Source organism: Euprymna scolopes, chromosome 3, assembly GCF_053919585.1.
Source record: "Euprymna scolopes isolate OS-2025 chromosome 3, ASM5391958v1, whole genome shotgun sequence".
In the NCBI taxonomy this organism is placed as follows: domain Eukaryota; kingdom Metazoa; phylum Mollusca; class Cephalopoda; order Sepiida; family Sepiolidae; genus Euprymna; species Euprymna scolopes.
This window is the reverse complement of record NC_136484.1, coordinates 47,918,902-47,943,901: the sequence shown is the minus strand read 5'-3', so window position 1 is coordinate 47,943,901 and position 25,000 is coordinate 47,918,902. Positions and strand designations below refer to the sequence as shown.

The window sequence follows — 25,000 nt, the reverse complement described above, 5'->3', positions numbered from 1 at the left end:
ATACCCCAAAAAGCCCAACATCGGTTGACATTCAGTAAACCCAACCGCCATCCAACTTGTGTAACTTGATTGTCTATGCATACACATATTAATTATGTTATTGACTTTTGCACATATACGTGTGCATGTGAGTATACTGTCCTGAACTATTAACTAAACTTCAACTGCTGTCCCATCGCTGAAACATGGCATCCTTGTGCCTGTTTTACAAGTGTTTCAATAGCAAGTGCTCTGACGTACTATGAGCACTGGTCCCCCTCAACAAACCCAACAAGCAGCAAAATTCCACCCCTACACTGTTGAGATCCCTAAATGTCGTAACACCTACTTGAATAGCTTTTTCTCTTGGACTGCTGCAATTTGGAATTCCCTCTTGGGCCTGTGCTTCCCTGACATGCAGAAATTCAAGTGTAATGTGAACAGACATCTTGCTGCCCAACTCCATAAATAATCTGGTCCCAAATAGTAGCTCCTAACAACTAAGTGGCCCTGTGCCTTGTTTGGGGTGAAACGACAAAAAAACAAAAAAACAAAGAATGTGTACATCCAGTCTATCACAAATGAATGTCTCTTCAGATTGTGTCTGTGTTTCTCATCAGTTCCACCATCTTCTTTTCCTTAATATTTTTAAATCACCATCACCAGAGATTCGTCTTGGTTAAGTGCTTTAAAATAATAGGTATTTGTCCGACTGATGTGTAATTTTGTATTTTTATTTATTCATCTCATTTAAAAAAAGATTTTTATTTTTTAATTGTTTTTACAGCCACACTAATTGTCGCCATTGCTGAAGTCCGGAAAAGTTCTAGAGCAAAGAACATGAAATTTTGGGAATATGGTAAGTTTATAATTCAAGACATTAAAGTTTTAATTTAAAAAGCAATTGAGAGGTGCATGTGTGTGCGTAATCAGCCTAATGGATACTGCCATAACCGATAGAATTGATTATGCAAAGTTCAAATTGGAATTTGAATTGTGGTTATATAGGCACTAATCCTGTTAGCAAATGTATGAATCCGCAATTTTATCCTGACTGAACAAAATAACTTTTATTCAATTAATCATTTTCAATAAATTGTTTACAATATATGCCTTGTTTTGACATTAAATAACCCCCAAAAAAGATTAATACTTTATTAAACAGACAAACAAAACCTAAAAGTAATATGCTGACATCTTATATCAATTTAAATCTTATTTTTATTTTTTAATACAAACTTGTATCTAAAATTTTGAATAAACAGACAAAACCATGTTAAAATGCTAATATTTGATTAAAAAATATTAGATTTTTTTTTTTTAAAACTTCATTTAAAAAAAAAAATAATTTCATCAGAGAAGGAATATTTTTTTTTTTTTTTTTGTGAATAAAATATTCTTGGGTTTTGTAAATAAAATTTTCAAGGCTCTGTGCAGATTATATTGCATGCTGTAGCATGAATAACATCTCTTTTTAATTTGAACTTTTTTAGGTGCATAGTTACAATAGTATGAGAATGGATAAATAGGTCTTAGAAGCATCTTTTTAATAAAAATTTTAAATAAACAGGCAAAATGTCTTTGAAACCACATTAAGATGCAAATATTTCATGAAGTAATCATTAGAGTTAAGAACATTTTTTTTTAAACTTAACTTTTTTCTTATTAATTTTGGATCGTAAAATATCGATCATCAAAGAAGGAAAATCATGTAAGGCAAATAAATTTTAATATTTAATCCTGATGGTTATTTTATTTCTCACTGCTCATGAAAACCCAGTAAGATTTTTAATGAGAGATTTTTTGAAATTCGTTTATATATATATATAAAAGCGAAAATGTGTGTGTATGTTCGCTTTTTGTGTATGTCCAAAAAAGGCTTTTTTCAGAGAAACGCTCGGTTGGCTCACAACTTAAAACTTTTTATATCACATATAAATCATATCTCCAAGTTAACAACGGATCTCGCCTGTCTATTTAATTTGCTCGACTTCGGGAAGATAAATATTCAACAGTTTTCGCTCGCCACATGTGGATTAGGCTTTTTCCTATAATAAAAGTGACATTAATTCTGGCGGTATTTTTTCGGTCGCCATCGCCGGAAATGTCCGAAAGCAATCAGATTTGATCAATGTGGAAATATTTTCCTTATATAAGACAATTGCTATTCAAATTGGACAAGGGGAGCTGGCCCCCCCCCCCCAACATCTTGGGAAAATAAAAATAAAAACCCTGCAGTCAAAGTTGACCTCATTAAGACATTAAAATGTGCACTCTAAGTAATTAAATAAATTCAAACGTATTTCCGTTAGTATGTCACGGTGGCCCAATGGTTAACGTCGCATGTTTTTTTTCACACTTTAATTTCCAACTTTGCCTCAAAAGTTCGGGTTCGATCCTCATACTCACCTACCAAAACTTTTTTTTTATTTTACAACCCACCCAGGAGTTTTGATTTACCTCCTAGTTAGTTATAAAAGAGATGCTTACTAGATTAATAATAAAAAAAAAATTGGCCTTTTAATCTCTGTCAGCTTTCAAATATACAATTACAATTGTTTAAAATAAATATTAAGTTGTTTATTTTTTAAATTTATTTGTAATGTATAATATTGTAATAAATCAGTATAGGAACCAAAATTCTATAGTAACAGTTCCATGTCTGATTGTAATTTCATGGTTTTGTTCAAGTAGACACTGCTCATAGTCTAATATTATTATAGGCATGAAACTAGCAATTAGTGTTTATTGATTCTTTGTATATATTGGATTATTCTGATATCGAGCACTCCCCTCTCATGGATATAACCACTTGACAATGATAATGTATGAGGTGTTCACAAAATGATCATTAAGTTCATGCAAGACCCATTTATCCAGTTTTTCACGTTACCAATTTGTTTCAGATAGTCAGACACTAGAAATACTGACATCAAATGCTTTAGACATTTTGCTGATACATTAATGTGGGTTGTTTTTATTTTATGTTTTTGTTTTTATTGTTTTGGGTTATTTAATGTTGAATCCAGTAATTTGGGAAAAAAATTTTATGCTTCAAGTTTTTTATAACTTCAAATGATTGTCTGGTTTGATTGTTTTGTAGAGAAGAATTGTTTTGTTTTTAACTTTGCGGAACATGATTGAGTTTTGCAAAGGAAAAGAAAAATAAACATAAATTTTTGGTGCATTTGGGATCAAAAAGCCAGTATCTTCACACAGCCTGATCTATTAGCACCAGCGGGTTTTGTTTAACAGTTGCTTTCAAACATTTATTGCCAACCTCTACCTTCCTTTTCAAAACTCTCATTACCTGAAACCAAGTTTGTACTATCCTATCATTTGTGAACCATTCTCCTAGTTTGTTCATATTGCAGACTGGTAAATATTATGACCAAGTTTAATGTTCTGCAAAAAATGTACATATATGCATTTATTCACTTTTTCGTATTTGGATTCTTCGGACTACTGTTCTCATCTTGAGTCATTTTCACATTTCCGTGAATGAAACCCTTGATCTTCTTCAGATGTATCATATCAAACTCGGGAGTCTTTCTGTTGAATTTGAGAAGCTGCACAGAATTTAAAATGGAATTCTTTATTTAATTCATGAGGCTAGCATGCACTTGTTCGATTAACCACGATTGGGTAGGAGTCTTAAGTAATTTGCAGTTGTATTTTGAGTGTCCGTCTGCATTGAGGATTGCGCCTTCAATGTCCTGTACACTCAAAATATAACTACAAATTATTTAGGACATGGCTGACGGAACAAGAGCATGATACCTTCATAGATTAAATAAAGGGTTCTGTTCAAAATTCTGTATAGATTCCCAAGTTTGACAGCATACACCTGAAGAAGGTTGGAGATTATATCGACTGAAACATGAAAATAACACTCAAGATGAGAACAGTAGTCCAAAGAATCCAAATAATAGTGTTGCATAAACCAGATCCCTGGGAGTGAGGTTAAACAATAAATTTGGCCAGAAAATCTGACCAAAGGTCATGTGCGGGATCTTTGTGTGGTCAAGTGACAGCAAACAAAAAAGTCGCTCACAAGTCTATGCAAGATGATGTCAAAGCGAGGTCAAATTTTAGGATGCAAAATCGCTAGTCAGTGAGTGACCATATTTTGCAAAACCGATCGGAAAGGCGGCATCTGGGGCAAATAAAGAGATACAAAGGAGGAGAGAGAGAGTCGGCATGATGACACAAGAAAGGTGTTAGCAACACAGTTTTCTGCACACCACCCACCAACCCCGTCACGCATGCCATTAGATTTGTCAATCTTTCATGGAAAACTAAAAGCTTATATTTACAAAAATATTTTCACCAATGAGTGTTTAAGTCAAAGAAATGACAAAAATTGTTACTTTTGAAATTAAATAGAATTTGACAATTTGGCCATTGTTATTGGAGTGAAATGTAACTATAACAAATAATCAATTCTTAAGTTCAGAATATATCTTTCTTTTTTTTTTTTTTTTAACTGTTATCAATTTCTGTTTCAAAATTGATTTCTCAAAGAAATTATTGGAAATTTATTAAAAAGTACATTTCAATTATTAAGCATTTAACATTTGGATTTTTTTAAATTTACAAATGAGTAACCACTTACCAAGCTGACAGTCACTCGAGAATATGGGTTAATATGATGGATAGATTATCAGTTTAATGATGACGAATATTATGAGAAGATTAAAAAAATGGTGAATGGAATGATTAAAATTTGACTTATGTAGACCATTTATTTTTTTATACTAACAGAACAGAACTTGAATTTTAGATGTAGGTTATTTTACACAACAAAAAATATTGATAATATAATAAAAAAAGAAATATCTGTGATGACTGTAATATACAACAAGAGAAATGTTTATATGAAATTAAAAACTTTACTTTTACCCCATTATTTCATAGTGGCACTTTTTTTTTTTTTTTACTACTATTACTACTACCTACATTTATACTACTTCTTAGATTTACTCTTATATATTGTACCTAATTTTAATATTTCTTAATTATTTTTTTCCATAGTATCCTATTTCTTCGTACTCATTTTATATCTAAATGGCATTAAGCCAGTTTTTATCTATATTTGTATTTGGTATAATTCTGGCTTGTCTCCTCTTCTGATGAGAAGCATTTAGCTTCGAAATGCTATGGTCTAGAGTTTTTTTTTTTCTAATTTCCCCCTTTTCTTATTCTGATATAATAAAGTTATATATAACTTTTGTTATTCTGATATAATAAAGTTTTATATTTACTTATATAACTTTTCTTACTCATCTTTAATTTATGTATTTGTTTGCTCCTCTTCATAGTGTTGTGCTTTTCTTATCTTGATAAGTTTTTCTTTATTAAAGATATATTCTTTGATAACATGATTGTATATATAAAATTGTATATATAATTTTTTCTTTTTTGCAGTAAACCGAGGTAATGATCCAAATGTAAGTGTGGTTCTTCTGGAAGATTTGGCAGCCGTTCTTGGTGTTAGTATTGCTGCTTCCTGTTTGGCAGTCACCCATTACACTGGTAGCCCTTTTGCAGATGCTGTCGGTTCGCTGCTGGTAGGCGGCATCTTAGGAAGTGTGGCCAGTTTCATTATCTACAGCAACACAGAAATTTTAGTTGGAAAGTAAGAATCTTCAAGTTTTATCGTTATTTTTGAAATGAGGAATTTATCATCATAGTTCTTTGATCTCCTTCTTGTGTGTGTGTGTGTGTGTATAATAGTGTGGCAATATTTAGATGCAGGTGCATGAAAATAATGTTAAAAACGGTATTTTTCCACATAGGGTTATAGTGGAAAAATTCCACAAGAAGTTTAGAGTAAGATGTCAGAATATTGCATCACAAATGGGAATTCTGTAGTGATCCATAGTGAATAAGCTGATTTTCATCTTTTCTGGACAGTGAAAATGGTCATGTGTTAACAGAGCTGTGCCTATTCCTGTACAAGGTAGATGGCTCAGAAGTATAATGTATGTTTACTGAAAAAGAAAATCTCTCAAAAAAACAAACCTCAAATGATTGCTGTTCAGTGATAAACACACGTAGATATGATGTAAAAAATTGTTAATAACTCATGCATTCATCTCTTGGCATTACCCTGAGTTTGGCTATGATTGCTTTTTTTCAGGTCATCAGTTTTGGAATTGTTTTGATAGACATTATCTTTCAGTAAATCTTAAAAATAAAAACTCTGGGAGCAATTAAGGCCTGATGAGTATGAAGCTTATTCATAATCATACTTACTGATGAGACAATCACCAAAATGCCCACCATATCATTCAACAGCAATAAAAAAAGATTGAACATTCATGACTGAAACTTGGTGGACATCTCAGGCATAGATAGTTTATTTATCGTAATTCTGGTTGGATTGCAGAAAAGGTAGTGAATTTTATTAATTTCATGGGTGACATTTTTTGAGGGTCACTCTGCATGAGTTCAAATCTCCATCTGTTTAGCTGTTAACTACTTTTAGATAAGACTTTAGAAATTTGGTTTGTTCTGATAAAGATTATCATCAGAAGTTCATATTATCCACTTTCTAAAGGAGGCCTTCCCGAAGAAGCATCCAATTTAATGGTATTTAATACTTTTGATAATTGGAGTAAATTTCAACCATTTTCCTATTTGGCATTGTGGTTAAAGTGTTTATGACCCAGGAGATTTACTATTATATTGTTATATTTTTGATTGCATTAAAATATCTTATTTTTCTATATGGCATAATCATAGTGACATACCGGTTCTTCGTATTATTTGGATTCATCTGACTATTGTTCTCATCTTTAGTTTTATTCACACAATGTTTTAGATGATGTAACCTCTGTCATTCTTCAGGTGTATAAAGTCACCATGTTTGATATTGAGAAAAAGTTAGCTACATATCGCCAAGGTTTTGTATCTAGATTCTAGTCAAAAGTGAAAATTAAAAAAAAAAGTTATTAAACAAAGCACTGGGAGATATTATTTCTAAAATATTTATAACAATATTTTTTTTATTTTTGCTTTTAACTAGAACCTATATATGAGACTTCAGAAGTATATAGCTAATCCTTTCCTAATATCAGACATAGCAACTTATACACCTGAAAAAGATTGGAGGTTATATTGATAGAAACGTGCAAATAACACTCAAGATGAGAACAGTAGTTTCATTAATCTAACTAATACAAACAATTATTCCTCATCTCAAAAATTTAAACTATAATACTGGTTCTTGTTAGATCAAATTTAAGCAACATTGAATCTGGCCAGTACCAGATGGGTGACTGTTTGGGGAATACCAGATGTTGTATGTTCAAAAATGGCAACACCTTCCACAGAAAACTAGCATCAGAATCTGATTGCTGACTAACAACTGCACAATAAAGGTTCCCCTCTATTGTCTGCATTATTAACGTGAAAAACTCAAAGCTGTAATACGCAATGTATATGTATAAATGATAGAGTATTTTCATGTCCAACTGCTCCCAATTATTTCCATTTACCATTAAAAAAATTAAAAAAAAAAAAAAAAAAAAAAGTGATGTTGATAAATACTGTTTTATTTTTGAATAAAGCAACACAAATTGTTTAAAATCTATTTCAGATCGATACCTTTAGAAAAGAAAGGGTTGATAAGCCAAGAACTGGAGAAAGATCGCATGATCAGGTAAATATTGACCATTTTGATCTGATATTGATATATATATTTGATAGCAGAGATGATTAACTTACTTTGAAAAAAAAGATATTTGTTAATGAATCACAACTTATTGAGGCTAAAAGCAACTCAAGGATTGAGATATATTGTTAATTGAATGATGAATATTATGAGAAGATTAAAATTGAATGGAATAAAATTTGATTTATAAGGACAATTTATGACCAGTGTTTATTGACATTAAATTTGAAAATAACAGTTGCAATAAGAAAAAAATGGAATGGACGCTAGAATTTTAAAAAGTTAACACCTTGAATCTCTTTTCTGCAACCTCTCTCTTGCAGAATTAATGTTGCTAGTTTCCATCTTTTCTAGAAATATGGCAGAAGTTCTTTAGAATTGTCTGATCTATTTCCTACTTTCTTCATTCCTGACGGTTTCACTCATCAGTCTAAAGTGATTTTCAATTAGCTGTTTTGATACTTCATTGTGATACAGCTTCCTATTCCAGTAGCTTCTTTCCAAGAACTGGAAACTCTCTTGTGTCACATTGTATGGTAGACGTCCCCTAGCAGAACATTACAGCTGGATGTCTGATGACTCACACTCTACTTCTGTGTTGCAGAACCTGTATTTGTTGTCATTGCTGAGACCACTCTATTAAATATGACATAGTGTGTGATGTATGTGTGTGTGTATATAATATATATATATATATATATATATATATATATATAATTTCAGTAAATGATAAATGAAATTTATTCAGATCTTTCATCCTATTAAAAGGCCTTAATTATTTTTTCCAATTTCTGCTTACATTAATTTGCAGGGTTGCGGAGTCTGATAGTAAAGGTCTGACTAGAATTCTGACTCCGACTCCTTGACCCTGATGTAGAAATCTATTTTGAAGATCAATATACCAGCCTCCCACACCTATTCAGTCCTGGATATGACCTTAAACTATATCCGATGGTGAGGCCCCAGCTTGCGGGCTTTGAGGAGTGTGGAGTCACCCCTTAATTGCCATTGCTCTCAGGTCCATTCTGACCCAGAGTGGTAGTACCTGTTAGGGTCCCAACTATGGGTTAAATAGAAATTGACTTAAAAAAAAACACATGTTCTATTAAAAACTTTTTTCTTCAAAATCACTGGATTCGGCATTAAATAACCTGAAAAGGGTTAATATGCTGTAAAACAAGAACAACCAACCAACCAACCAACCCACACCCATTCAGCAAGCATTTTATAATTACTTTTCATGTATATCATTTTTTACGTTTAACATTCACTTGTATGATAAATATACTCACATATACAGTCAACCAGCTTTATAGAATGTTAAGTTAACAAAAGGGTAAAAAATTTACAATCAAATTTTATTATGCTATCAGTTCAAAAGGGAATACAATATTTAGGGATCAGGAAACCTCTTTAGGCCATGGCATTTCGAAGCCAAATGTTTCTCATCAGAAGAGGGAAGTAAAGACACACATTATACAGAGAAGAAATATTCTAAAAGATAATATTGGCTTTATAGGAAGAGGATCAAAGAAAAAATAGGAAACTGTACTAAAACTAAAGGTGCTTCCAGAACTGCCAACTATCACTGTAAAAGAGTAATAAAGAATGCGAGAGAGTTATATGCTCCGTCTGTTAAGTCCAAAGTAGCTGAGCAGCAGCTTGGTTCCCACCAGTTTTGACAAATATCAAATAGGATCCTGAATAGTATCATGTGCTCTATCCCAACCATCATCAATGGACTTGAGGTAATCTCGTCAGCACCAGATAAAGAAGTTTGCCAAGAACTTTGTAACTAATTCTGCCTTATGCGACCAAGGCCATTAACCCTCCGTATTTCCTCCTGTATCAGAAAACACGCTATGTGACATACAAATATTTCTACGTGATATTCCCAAGCTAATCAAAAACCTTGATTCCAGTAAAGCAACTGGCTCTGACAAAATTCCAATTATACTGTTGATAAAGCTTCAACCAGAACTAGCTCCCATACTTACAAAGCTATTTAAGCATTGTCTTAAGGAGAATAGCTTCCCAACACCCTGGAAAACCTCATCAGTATGCCCTGTATTTAAGAATTCAAATGATCAGTCATCTCCCTTTCAGTACAGACCAATAAGTCTCCTGTACGTCATGAGTAAGTTGCTGGAATCTGTTAAATAGAGAAGTAGTTAATCACATCAGAAAAAATAACCTTCTTAGTGACATGCAATATGGTTTCCATTTTGCTAGATCTACAGCAATGTGCTAATGGTTATTTTTCATAGGATTAGCAAATCTCTTGACAGAGACTTCCTTCCTAGGGCAATTGCTCTTGATATATGAAAGGCCTTTGATAAGATATGGCATAAAGGCCTACTTCACAAGATCTCCAGCTACGGTATAGCTGGAAATGTTTTCTCAATTATTAAATCATTTCTCTCTGATAGGTTCATAAGAGTAGTGGTTGATGGGCAGAAATCGAAGCTCACATTATCAATTCTGGAGTCTCTCTTCCTGATGTACATCAATTATCTTTCTAATCACATCCTAAAATCATCCATAGACATCTATGCTGATGACACTACCATCTGTGGCAACACATCAAAGGCTGTAAATGACCAAGTTCTCTCTGATTCTCTCTCCTCTGATCTTGAGCATGTGGTGCACTGGGGAAAGAGGTGGCTGGTTACTTTTAATCCATCCAAAACCAAGCTTCTATCTTTACATCATCAATGCTCTAATCCCCATCTGGCATCAATTGAAATGAATGGCTCTCGTCTTGAGGAGGCTCCATGTTTTGACAAGCTTGTGGGCTTAACCTTTTACTCCTGATCTAAATTGGAACACATACATCAAATCTATTGCCAAGGTTGCTGGAAAAATAGTGGGATCCTTCTACCGCTCCAGTAGATATCTCACTGCTGATGCAATTCTCTACCTATATAAGAGCCAGGTATGTTCAATGATGGAGTACTGTTGCCACATCTAAGCAGGAGCTGCTAGAAGAGCTTATCCTGGCTTGACAGAGTTCAAAATAGACTTCGTAGCATAGTAGGAGATGCCCTTTTCTCTTCCCTGCAACCTCTTTCACACAGAAGAGATGTTGTGAGCCTGTCTCTGCTTTATTGTTATTTTCATGGTAAGTGCTCGCCTGAGCTCCAATCTTTGATTCCTCCTCACAAAACTTTCATGAAAAACACTTGTCTATCTGAAACCACTATCAATAATTTCTCTCACTCTTTATCTGTGCCTAAACCTTAACATAGATTCCATGAACAAAGCTTCTTTCTTAGAACTGCACACCTGTGGAATTCTCTTCTATTTTCCTACTTTCCAACTGACTACAATTTGGTCATCTTCAAGTCCAATGTAAGCGAGTTCTTGATGAGCCGTCCCCTTAAGTAATCCAATTTACCAAATTTCTACTAACAATTACTATATTATCTTATTGACTTCCGTACACTCATTAACCCTTATCCTTGAGTGGCCTCTTGGCCTTGATAAGTGGTGACTCCTATGTAAAAAAAAAATAAAAGATTATAAATGGCTATAGTACCATAGGTTGCTTTTTAATGATTTATGTCCATTTTTTTTCGGATAAGATTGTAATTTCAGGTTGATCCTGGACTAATCCAATTGCAAATTCCATTTGATTCAGGAACTGGATAACTTTTGGATTACAATCCGATTGTTATCCAATGTAATCCACCGTGATCTCACTCAGACAGAATTTTCATTGATCCTGTGTGACGTCACACCAAAACAAAAACAGCTGTTCAGACAGCATTTGCAGTATGCTGATGGACCAAAATATCTTGAAGTAAAAGCATTGCATTACAGTACAAAATATGATATATCTCCAAAAATAAGAACAAGACATTACAAAAACTGCTAAATTGTGCAACTGGTAAAACCAAACAGGAAAGTCATGTAAAAAAAAAAAAATTTATTGGACTTAGGGAGTCGAAATTGGATAAAAAATTCTGACTCGGACTTTGACTCCAACTCCTAGTACTTTTAGAAATTCGACTCTGATTCCGGTTTAAACCTTCGACTCTAACCCCACAATCCTGTTAATTTGTGCCTACTTTTTTCTTTCTTCAGATCTTTACATGATGTGAAAGCAACAGAAACGGGTGGTGAAGTTCGATTCAAGGCTGAAGTGGATTTTGATGGCTTGGAGATCACGAGGGCCTATCTTCTCAAAGTGGATCTTGAAAATCTTTTAACTGTAAGTATAAAGTTGCTAAAATTTGACATTGTTAATTCTTTTGAAATTTGTGTGGTCGTCAAGAATTATTTCTAATTTGATATAATAGTTGGATTTATTAAGTACTACAAATGTTTGCTCACTTTTAATTTTTTTAAAATTATATTTGGATGGTTGCAGAGTTCATTAGTGGCTGTTTTAGATTGGGAGTTATGAATTATTATTAGTTATTATGGGAGTTAATGAATTGGATTGTTTTTTTTTATCATGTCAAATTTTTATGTCTATTTTCAGGAGATCATGTAAGCTAAGATGTTATAAGTTTATTTTCTGTTTGTAGTTTAGTAATATTTTCATATAATAAATTTTAAATTATAAGTGTGAATGACTCCATTGCTACAAAATAGCCATTGTTAAAAACCTATTAAAATATGCCAAATTAATATACTTCACACAAAAAAACAGTGTTCATTGAATTAAAAAAATATAAAACAAGTTTTTATTGATAACAAATTTCTTAATTGTTGATGAACAAATAAAATTCAAGAGATTCAAAACTTAAAAAATACTACTACAAGCAATAATATCCAACGACTCTAACTATATTAACTTATAACTAGTGAGAAGAATGAGGTTTGAATTTAAACTTACAATGAGAAATGAAGGTGTCAATTCCAACAAGAAAGTAACCTTCTTCACAGCATCATTTTGAGATGTATCAAAGATTGGACCCATGAAATGTCACATAGGAAGCTGTGAAACTCCTCCGAATCAGCCTTCCGATAGTCAAACAAATCAATCTCAACATCAACAACAGAATGATCAGAAGAACTCAATAGAGAAGAGGAAACAGAACAAGATTCAAGAACAGATGTGAAAAAAAAATCAAGTAAGGATGGTTGATGACAGTCTTTATTAGGAATGCATGTAAAGAAACTGATAATTTGAGACAAGTCATGAAACAAAGAAGTTAAAACAGATTTCACTTTTTGAGATGTTTCAATCAGACACAATCAACAATATCAATGTTCCCATACCTTTAAAATTCAAATAAACAGAAGAAAATGTACAACTTATCTGTTGAATTGTTGATCCTTGTACTAGTTAATAACATGAAAATAATACATTCCAAAATCAAAAAAAAAAAAAAAAATATTCAAAGTCATCTTTATTAAAACCCAGCAACCCATAACTAATATTATGTATGAAATCAGTAAAAACATTTTAAAATGCTTAACATACAATTTTGCCGTGTGATGCCGATTCTGGCATCCCAGAATTGAAATTAACGTCTTTCTTGGAAATGACAAATCTGTTCTTTTGGCGTTTAATTGATTTCACACACATGTTCTTGCTGCCTTTGAAAGTCTCTTCAAGTTTTTTGTTCATTTGTTTTTGTCATTTGAAGATAATTTGAAGAATCAAGTGTTCATGATACATATGAAACGTGTTAATTTTTTTGTTTTAGCACAAAAAATCACGAGAAAATTTTAAAACAAAAGTAATTAAGCAGATAAATTATTTTATTTTTTGCCAATGTTTAAAAGAAAGAATGCTGTCTAAATACAGATATATATATATATATATATATATATATCTCTTGGAAAAAATAATATCGATGGAATTGGCCAGTTAAAAGCGTTTCTTCATGTTTATTTACTGTTTAATTTTTAATTTTTCTTTTATATGTATATATGTACTGTGTGTATGTTCGTACTTATATGTATTTACAATTGACATGGCACCTTCTCATTAGCTATACCTCCTTCCTTTTCCATTCCCCTTTTCCCCGTGTATGCTCATTACTTTCACTACACTGATGAAGACTGAAGGATCGGTCCAAAATTATGTACTTGTAAAAAAATGTTTTAAAATTTTTTTCATATTATATTGATTACTAGATTTACCCTGCCACGCGTTGCTGTGACTCAATTTGGTGTAATGGAAAAGTCTAATAAAAAGAGAAAATGCATGTTTCTTATATTCTTAGTACAGCAATCGACTCCCCACCCCCCAAAAAAAAGAAAAAAAAAGGTGTAAATGTAAGAAGTGGTACTCTTGCAGTACGTAATGGTTAGATATTTTAGTGTTTTTATTTAATGTAAAATGTTTAATCATCTCGAAGAACATAGTGTTTATGTCTGTTTTTTGAGAAGACAAATGGTCGCGAACTCTGTTGAATATGTTCACTTTGGGTAAATAAGTTAAAAATTATCTAAAACAGTGTCAGAGTTTTTAGTTTGAACTGACTTTTGCTAACGTAACATAATCAACGGTGTCTGCGAGCAGTTGTATGTTTGAAAGATACAGGTAAAGACTGTTTTTCGAGCCAACTAAACAGTACATTAAATAGAAAGGATTTGACGGAAAAGTCGTGGGAAACTCGGTATGTAGCAAATGTAATTTCGTTAATGAAGAAGAAGCATTCATAAATGTTAATTTAAACATGTACAGAATTGTTTATCAAAGAAGAAGCAATCATAATTTTCTGATCTTAATCAGACCTTTATCTGGTTCTTTATTTTGTTTTTCAATTTGAATGCAAGTAATTAAACGATCTAAATATGTAAATAATAAAATTAAATAGTAAATGCTCATAGTTAGAATTGTTGGTTAGAGTCGTCCAAACCGGAAGTAAGAACCGAGTAGTGGAGCAGTTTATGGTATTGTTTTTGTTTTTGAAGTGTAATGCAAGTAATTTCACGATCTCGTTGCGTTGTAATAGTAATTTCTAAGAAAGGAGATGTTAGTTTAAAAAAAATGTGTAGTTGAAAGCAGTATGAAGCTCATAATTAGATTCCTCGGTTGGAGTCGTGAAAACCAGAAGTATAAACTTAGCAATCTCGCAGTGTGCGTCTTATGGAAGAAACAATCTAATCTTAATTGGACGTTTAGCGCATTTATTTATTTGTTTTTTTTTGGATTTGTTTTTTAAGTGAAATGCAAGTAGTATCATGGTATCGTTGCATTTGAATAATACATGGTAACTAAGAAATTGTTTATTTATGTAATAAGTTTTTAGTGGGAAGTACTAATAAATAAAGCTCATAGTCAGATTCCGCGGTTAAAGTTGTGAAAACCGGAAGTAAAATCCGAGTAGTCGCGCAGTTTGCGTTGTATGTCAAAGAAAAAAAAGCAGATAAGCAAAAGGATAATGTTAATTGGACCGTAATTTTTTTTTTCTGTTATGGGATAGAAGTGAAAAAATAGAGGAAAAAAAAGGAAGAAAATGGCTTTAATAACCCTTTACGATTCCAAACCGGTATTTATTCCTACTGTTCCTTGTGGACACATTCTCAGCGGTGTTAAGTGGTAGCAGGAGTAGTAGGAATTCAATAGAGAGAAAAGATTTTACAACTTCTATTGATTCTGACTGGTTTTGGCAGTGAACTCACCGGGAAAAAATATAGGAATGTACGGTTATCGAGGAAGTGTAAGGGTAATAGGCCTATAGCACACCTCATATCCTGTGCTGCAGTTTGTGCACATTACATTTGCATGTAATGTCTTGATTTTTAATCCTATTAAGGTCAAACTCACACGGGGGAAAAAAATGAGTTCATTTTATTTATATAGATTCCCGCACGTCACCAATAGAAAATGAATAAAGAAAAGTTATAAGCTTTTATACTTTGCGTATACTTTTTTATACATTTTCATATGCATATATATATATATATATATATATATATATATAATCATTATCTCTATTATACAAAAGGAACTTTGTGTGAGTTCGTTCCCTATCGACTTGGAAACGGCTGGGCCGATTAAAAAAAAAAAATAAATAAATAAAAAATAAATAAATAAAAAAGAACAAAAATTTCTCATGAGGGTACTTGATGTGTCTGTAATATGCTGTAATATTTAACATAATTTAAATATGACATTTACTGTTTTGTATCGGAATGCATCTGATAATTATTGAAAATCATTAAAATCAAAACAATCCAATTAAAAAGAGTCTGATTTTGACAAAGTTAACAAGCTAACATGACAAGTGCATTTGAGAAGTTTTATCACTACACAAGCAGAAAGGCCCAACCTATAAAATGAACTGTAGATTCTTTTATAAGACAGTGGCATGTTCAAAGTGTTTGTTTAGAGCACAATTGAATCATGATACTTGACTTTTGCATTTTAAACTTTAAGTGAAGCCATTATTTATGAATAATCTTATAAAATCAACAATGGATTCTCTACAGTGCAATGTAGTCTACAAATGTATTATGGACTTAGTCATTGCAGGGAGGCATGTGAAACTTTCTCCCTGTACACTGCAAGATAGGGAGGGGGGCTTACTAAATCAGGCAATCAATTGATTTAATTAAAAAATGGGTAATTTCACCGATTTTGATGACAAAAGTATGAGAGGTAGAAACATTTGTTGATCATCATTCAATTTCGAACAATGTTGTGTCTCCCTGCTAGTATTTGTTAAACGTCTGTCTTACATGCTGACTAATGTGTGTATGAGAGAGAAAGATTAAAAAACAGAACCTGAAGTGATTCCAATATTTTTCGACCATAAACTGGTCCCCTTTTATTGGATTTGAAACTGGTGGTACCAATGTTTTTCTGACCTTCTGTAAAATTTTTAAATATTATGTTCTTATATTGAACCTTTCTTTATAATCGAGCACTTTGTTGGGATTCTTTCTCACGAACATCATATATATATATATTTATATATATATATAAATTTTAGTCATTCAATAAATTCAAAAATTTATGACGTGAAATGCTTAAATTTCAAATTAAAAGATTCTTTATTCTGAAGTATGTGTATATATATGTGTGTGTGTGTGTATGTATATATATATATATAATGTCTGTGGAAATATTCTTTATTCACTTATATGTACTTTTTATGCATACCAATCCTTATTTAAGAAACTCAATGTAATTACAGAGCATATGATGAATAAATAACAAAAGTCTGTTCTAAATTTGATGATGTTGCCCATCTTAAAATTTATTCCTTTAATTGATATTTATAATTCTTGACAGTATCTGTTTTGTAGCACAAAATCAATCAATTATTATATCAATCAATGAATCTATTTTGCCCTTTACTTATCAGAAGAAATAGCAACAATCAATCCACCAAAAGGAAATAAAATGTGTTTGGACATGATTAAAAAATTCTGAAATTTGGAAGAGAAGCTGCAAATACCTAATAGTTTTCTTTCATTATGCCATTTTGAATTTAGAAATAAAGTCTCTAAAACCCACATACACATATTAACAAATTCCCAGAATTTAGGTATATTCTGCCAGAAATATTCTACTTATCAATTAGTAAATTTATTATTTATAATTAATATATCCATATTTACCCAAATAACATCAATGATTATAATCTATTACACATGTTTACATATACAAAACTAAAAAAAAAGTATATATATATATATATATATATATATATATGCACACACTAATCAGCTTGTAATATTTAACAAATAAGATGACTACAAACAAATAGATCCAACATTTCCAGGTGTAAAATATGCTGAAAAATTTAGTTTATACACATATTATGGATACTATTGTAATTATTATTATTATTATTATAAAATTATTTAAAAAAAAAAATTCTCTACAATTGAGATTCATAAAAATGTGAATTTCTTTGAAGAGAATTACATTATTGTCGATATGATCCATTCCAATTGAATTCATAATTTTTTTTATTTCCAGGAAATGCAACACTTGAGGAAACCTGAAGATGCTGAAAGTTTTATGCTGATTCATGGAGAAAGAATTATAGATACTTTAGGTGAAGAAGTTGACAGAATTGAGAAATCTTTGAAGGTAAGCAGACATTTGATTTTCTTTTAACTATTTTGAAAAAACTGGACCCAAAATTTTTTAATTCCGTTCATCTTTCAGTGATAAAAGTAAAAATGAAAAATTCCTTTGGAAAATTCTAATTTGTGCAATAGTTCAGGGATTTCAAAAATGGCTTGCAGATCACATGCAGCCTACACGATGTCTATCTACAAATCTGCATGGAACCACTTTCGTTAATATTTTCCTAAAATTTGAATAAGTTTTATAAATTTGTCTCTTTCACCCTTCCATACGTTTACAGAACAATATTGAAATTGACATATCTGTAATACAATCAGATGGATGGCATATAATTTAGCGTAAATTACTGACAAAGAACCTGAAATAATAAAAAAATACGTAATGAAGTCAAAGAAATAATAAAACAGTTTGGTTAAAGATTTTGGAAATAAAGCTTTATTTATGGCGTTGGAAAACCGACATGGACAATTAGCGTTCAGTAAAAATCAAGGTTTTTAAAAGTTGGTTAGATAGGTTCTTAAAAATTTGATAACCAAATGGCATATTCAAAAATAACTGAATTAATGGCATACATAAGTGATGCAGTTAAATCGACACCGAGAAAACAGGAAGACGAAATCCAAAATGACTGTGGGAGAGAAGGAAAAATGAACAAATTTACACTAAGCCAGATAACTGCAATCAGACACAAACACATATACATAACTATCGTAAAGTTTACTGCAACAAATACATGCACAGATGGTAGTGTGTAGTAGTCTTTCAAATAGTTCATGAATAAATTATCAACCATAGTTTGTTGTCACACATCATTGGTTTAATATTCATTTTAAATAATGAATAGCAGAAAATAGACAAGTCTTTATTTATCCCTCTTTCTCTTAAGTTCGTTTTTATCATTTCCTCCAGTTTTCTTCACCTTTCACTATAAACTAACCCTGCTACCTCAGCTGATCTACATTTCCTAACCGAAGAGCTCTCGTCCATTTCTTTTTTTTTTTTTTTTTTTTTTTTTTAACATGACAAAAACAAAGTTGCCTGTTCTGTACACATCTCTCTATATTATCCAGTTTTAATATTTTTCTATGGTTATCAGACCCAAGCCTGCCTTTTGGATTCACATGATATATCCATTGTATCATTCTTATATCATTTCTCTCTATGCAATGCCAGGTTTCATTTCCATACATAATCATGCTGCTTACACATGCCAGATATACTCTTACCTTGGTTGATAGTGGTAATTCTCTGTTGGTTAATAATGACGGAAATTTCTGGCATGTAGTTCCATCCACTCTTAATTCTTGCAATTAGATTAGCAACTGCTCTACTTGTGTTATAAAACAAAGAACACTCTTTTTTTACAACAAGTATAAGTGAAACAAGAAAAATCTTTCTTTCTTTACACCTGAAAGAAAATTTTATGCGTTTTCTCCTTTGTGGTGTCTTGAGAACAAGTTAATGAGGAACTACCAACAATCAACAAAGCGGTTAACCAAAGCAATTAAAGAAAAGATGAACAAGCTTCACACAACCTTTAATTAGTGCCATACTTTATAGAGTAAAAATAATGTCATATTATTTTAATTATTCATACTAGTGGGACCTGTGGAAATTCAACAGAGGACTCATATGTAATATATTGATGTTGGCATTCTGTGGATGTTCAGTGTAAATGGAGATGCTCTGATATTATCGTAGCTTTTTTTGTTGTTAAAACTGCAAAAGTATTTATCTAAACTAGCATGAATGCCCGGCAAAGCCCGGTTGTAAAGTGTGGTTAAATATGATATTTTAATTCTTGCAGATTTTGTATATATTATTGGAGTTGCGATTTCAAAAATAAAAAAAATATATCCATATGACTTGAGTGCATTAGCTTGAATCGAAACCGAAATAAAAACTTATGTAAATAAATATATATATATATATATATATATAACTTGAGTTTCTTTAGCCATAATCAAAACCAAAACTTCTGAAGAATTCTTGATAAAATTATATATAAAAAAAATAGATGACGTAAGTGCCATAAGCTATAATCAAAACCGAAACCAAAACTTATGAAAATTTCTCGATAAAACTATTTATGATGAGAAATGGAAGTACATAACAAAGACCCAGATGTAAGCTTGACCCAGAAAATAACACACATGCTATCGCATTAATATATAGATGATTTGATTTCTTCAGACTACTATTCTCATCTTGAGTGTCATTTTCACAACAACCTTCTTCAGTTGTATCTTGTCGAACTTGGGAATCTGGACAAAATCTCACATGGAACACTTTATTTACTTCACAAGGGTAGCATGCTCTCATTCCATCAACCATGATTGGATAGAGGTCCTAAGTAATTTGCAATTGTATTTTTTGGCCAACCACACCAAGAATTGAACCTTCAGAAGAATATCTTGTTTACAATTGACTTTTCCACTGTGTCACTGGTTCTTGCAGGTATTTTCCATATAATACAAATAATGAATCCTCATCTCAAAAATTCAGAAACGTAATATTTTAATTATGTTTCTCAATTTTTTTTTTTACATAAGAATCTATAATTTGTATCATTTGTTTAAATAAGTCGAGATGAGAACCGTAGTACAAACAATCCAAATAATAAAACCAATTTTAAGATCAGCAGAATCTTTACATTAGTTCTTTGGAAAAGGAAAGAAAACTTTATCCCTCAACCCCACTCAAATTGATAACATCTTCATAGATATTACCCGGTTTGATATTTGTTTACTTGTTTAATCATTAAGGATGGACTGATTAATGACATGACTGCAGTAATTAGACAGAACACAATATAAAGGTAATGAAGGAACTGTATTTACTGAAGAGCTCTTAGTAGGGGGAATAATGTAGCTATGTATGCAACACCTTGGTGAAATTACCTGCCCTGCTGCATTTCCATTTTCTCATGTAATGGCCCTTTTGTGCCCCTTCAATTTAATATCCTTCAAGGATTTTTCACATGTGTGTGTGTATTTACGTGTATATGTATATCCATGTATGTCATCCAAATGCATATATGTATATCCGTATTCAGACTTAAGGATTAAATTTAGGTTGATGTACAAAAGTATATTGCGTGTGTCTATTAATGATTAAATATACATTTGAATTATATATTGGAAGTGTGTGCATTAAATATATATGTGTATTAAACTGTGTGGTCCGTAATGTAAGTTAAAGACAAAAGTTTGATCATTGATATGAAATAGATAACGTTAAGAGACTGCCATCATATAGGACTTTGTACTAAAGTTTTTTTATTTTTTTTTTACAGCTAGTGAAAACAAAAATAAATTAACTTGAGATTCAAAGTACTTGTTACATCTTAAACTGATCGACCTGTTGATACCCACCACCTCTTTTTTTCACCTGATCTCACTCCTTTTTTCCATCGCTTCCTCCACTCCAAATCTCTTTCCCACTTACAGTAACCAGTTGTAGCTTTTCTTCTCTTTAAAGTAGATAAAAAAAACAACACTTTTATATAAAAGAAATACTTGTGAATTTGGTCCAGAAAATCTTTGGCCTAATTATGCGGTCTCTTTGAAAGGAGGCATTATAGAAACATGTATGCACATATGTAGCCAATGATGTTTCTATAAATAAACATTATAAACCTGCTCATTTATTGATCACTTTGATAAACAGGAAATCAAAACTATACAACTATATATATATATATATATATATATATATATATATATATATATATATATATATATATAGCTTAATGTGTAAGAGGAAAAGAGTTCAATTCCACAAGAGGAGACTTCTCCGGATAATGCCAAACTCAACAATTATTATTGGAGCTTATACAATAGGACAACAAGAGTATGAAATGAAGTCACCAAACTATATATTGGTAGATATAGAATGGATCATTTATTGAATAATGGAATACAAGCAAAATTTTGGGGATAGAAGGGACTCTTTATGCCAGGGCATTTCGAAGCCTAATGCTTCTCATCAGAAGAGTAGAAAAAGTGCTAGGTAGCATGGGGAAGATGTGGCGTCTAGTGTAGGGTTCATTAGGGGCAAAAAAGATTAAGAGGAATTATAGAATGTTGGGGGAAGCTTTATTGAATTCTAAATAAATAAGGAGAAACTTGTTATATATAGTATGATATATAAGATTGTATATGGTCTTTAACATAGTGTTGAGATTAAGGGGTATATGTATTAGGGTTAAATTGGGGGTGTATTGTTGCTGCGTGGTAATTTATTTTAACAGTTTGTGGGGTGTCTATTTTCTATGGAGTGGTATTTTTGACTGGTGCAATCTAAACGGCAAATGGCGGCTATAAAATCGCTTATAATTTGGGGGGAGGGGGTTATGCACGGTTGTAAAATTGAAAGATAGTAAAGTTGAAAGGTAATATTGAAAGGTTTCGAAATGCCCTGGCATAGAGTCCCTTCTACCCCCCAAATTTTACTTGTATTCTATTATTCAATAAATTATCCATTTTATTTCTACCAATACATAGTTTTGTGACTTCATTTAATACTCTTGTTGTCCTATTATATATATATATATATATATATATATATATATATATAATCCTTGATTACTCCCTAAAGTTGAACACTGTTTAGGGAATTTAAGAAAAAGTAGTGAACCTAATTGCAAAATGTAATATTCTTAATTCTTGTTATTGAATACTTTGACTGTTTACTGTATATACCTGCTGACTTTGCATTTATAAACACTTAGAGGTAGAATGCTATCTTACGGAGTTATGTTTAACTTTGTGACTGAGTTTAAATCTCTCGACTGACAGTAATTGTCACTTGCTACACTGATTGCATAAGCATAAAACACGAGTGTCTGTAGGTATAAAAATTGCTAATATTTATATATTAAAAAAATATTATCCTTATATATATTTATTTTTATTTTTTATTTTTTTTCAACAAAATCCTAAATCAATGTCAACCTTTTTAATTTTTCCCTCCCCAAAATGATACAAATCATTATGGTTGCTGGCTGGCACATGAATTGCTACACATTTTTGTCAACACGTTTTTGTTTTTGATATTTTCAGAAATTTTTTTTACAGAATCTGAAGAGTCCCAGTAGCAATACCACATCATTTTTTCTTTAGATCGAATAAACTCAAATCAAACATTATTGAAAAGAGCATAAAAAAACAAAGAAATAATATCTTTAGTTTTTTTTTAAATATGGCCCATTAGAACTGGAGTTATGACCATTCAAAGTATCAAAAAATGTGTGTTCACTGGACATTTTGCCTTAAGTCAGTCCTATTCAAATGCATATAATCTTAGGACTGAAAATGGTAAGAAATTTGCATAATTTACAGTCTAACTCGTCTTTAAAAAGTTGTATCTTCAGATCTTTTTAAGATATTATGATGAAATTTTGAACATATAATACCATAAAGGTTCAATTGGCGTTATTTATGACCATCTAACTTGGTAACTTTTCAATCCATTTATTTTATTCTGTTTCCTGCTGCTAAGCAAGTGGGCAACATGCTTGCTCAAATTCATCTATTTTTTTAGGCTAATTGTTGACGTTGCAACATATTTGCAAAACACTTTGCTCTTTGTACCTTTTTGATCTAATTACTGAAGCGACATTTGTTTACTGTGCCTATTTTTGTCCAGACAAATTCTATATATGTTTTTTTTTTTTTATAAATCTAGTCTTTAACAGGTTTTACTATTTATGAATCACAATTTAAGGCACAACAAATGGCTCTTACTGATTCTCTATAAGTGTGATATTTAGGCACATATTCGAGCAACCTAGGATTCTTATATCAAGAACAACAAGAAGCAAATGATTTTAATTTGTACAGACTTACATGCTGTTTTTTCTTTTCTTTGTAAAAAAAGTAAACTTTTTCAGACATATGGGAAGTATTAAAAAAAAAAAAGTCAAATGTAAAAAAAAATGTTTTAAGTTTAAAGAAAAAAATATTTGTTTACATTTATAAAATTGTAAATGTTTTTTTTATGGTGTTTTTTTTTTTAATATAGTAAATTTAAGTGCTTATCTGAACTACAATCTATGCCCCACCCCTTGCCAAACTTGCACAAGACACTCAACTAGCTAAAACCACTATATATGATTTTCCCCACTCTGTATCTAAATCTAAATGCAGATTCCATGAACAAACTTCTTTCCCAGAACAGCCTGCATTTGGAACACTGTTCCGTTGACATGCTTCTTGGCTAAACAGGCTCCTTCAGTCTTTGACAGACTATGGATATCCACGTAGGGGTGCCTGCGCATGAAATTTTTGTACGCAATCTCCAACCACACCTCTCCTGAGTCAACATTATTAAATACTAGTGGCAAGTGAAGTGTATGTACAGGACAACTGGAAACAAATGCCAAGATAAGTGAAGAGCACATACAGTGCTTAGAATTCACAAATGGTCGCCCATCTAGTATTAACCAGGCTCAATGTTGCTTAACTTTGGTGATCTGACGAAAACCAGTGTGTCAACGTGATTATGCCGTATCCTGGCTAAATACAACATTGTAGCCTTCAAATCTAATGTAAACAAGTTCCTGTTAAGTCGTCCTCATAAATAATCGAATTGTACCCAGTTTACATCATTAATGATTACTTCACTACCGCTTTACATTCATTAACCCTTATCCCCGAGTGGGCTTCTGGCCTTGATAAGTAGTGACCCCTCAAGTCAAAAAAATGAGAATGTGTGTCTGAGGACACTTCTCAACCACTCAAATTTTTGATCTACAGACTTAAAATTTAGTATATAGTGTATTCAGACATGTGCAAAACTAAATAATTGATTTTCATCCCGAAAAAAGGCCTGCTAAGGAGTTAAAATGAAAAAATTGGTATTTGGAGGTTCTCGGATTTTTATCTGTTTGTCAACTGCTTCACAACGGTACATACATGAATCGTTCACATTGTTAAGAATAAGTAGGTTTGAAAACACTTTTTAAAGATTGTATCAAGCTGGCCTAACGGTTATTGTACTTGACTCGCTGTCTTTAGGTTTTTGTTTTTATCTCAGCTCGATTAAAAATAAATTAAAAAATTTTTTTTATTTATTTTTTTTTTTTACTTACAAGAAGTGAACTGTTTAAAAAAACCCAAAGAAAACATACTTGCACACACATGTCTCAGTTTAAAAAATTTAACATTACATTTAATACTGGGTAACACCGGGTACATCTTTTAGAGTGTTTTTAAAAAAAATATTTACCATAAGTTTGAAAAAAAAAAAACTTGTTTTTTTTACAAAGATTTTTTGTAAAAAAAAAAAAATGTTAAAATTAAAATTGGTTGCTTCTTGTTCTCATAAAAATC

The 25,000-nt window shown here is 31.5% G+C and overlaps 1 protein-coding gene across 5 annotated transcripts in view; it reads left to right on the top strand.

Annotated features, from left to right (window-relative positions):
• Nucleotides 1-25,000, top strand: part of LOC145254755 (proton-coupled zinc antiporter SLC30A9, mitochondrial-like) — a 134,671-nt gene that overhangs the window by 109,018 nt on the left and 653 nt on the right. For all 5 annotated transcript variants that reach the window (XM_080113511.1, XM_080113503.1, XM_080113532.1 and 2 more), the window contains 5 exons: nucleotides 767-838; nucleotides 5,407-5,617; nucleotides 7,583-7,645; nucleotides 11,744-11,870; nucleotides 17,553-17,666. In XM_080113511.1, coding sequence (XP_079969637.1) covers nucleotides 767-838; nucleotides 5,407-5,617; nucleotides 7,583-7,645; nucleotides 11,744-11,870; nucleotides 17,553-17,666 — 587 coding nt within the window. The remainder of the gene's footprint in view (nucleotides 1-766; nucleotides 839-5,406; nucleotides 5,618-7,582; nucleotides 7,646-11,743; nucleotides 11,871-17,552; nucleotides 17,667-25,000) is intronic.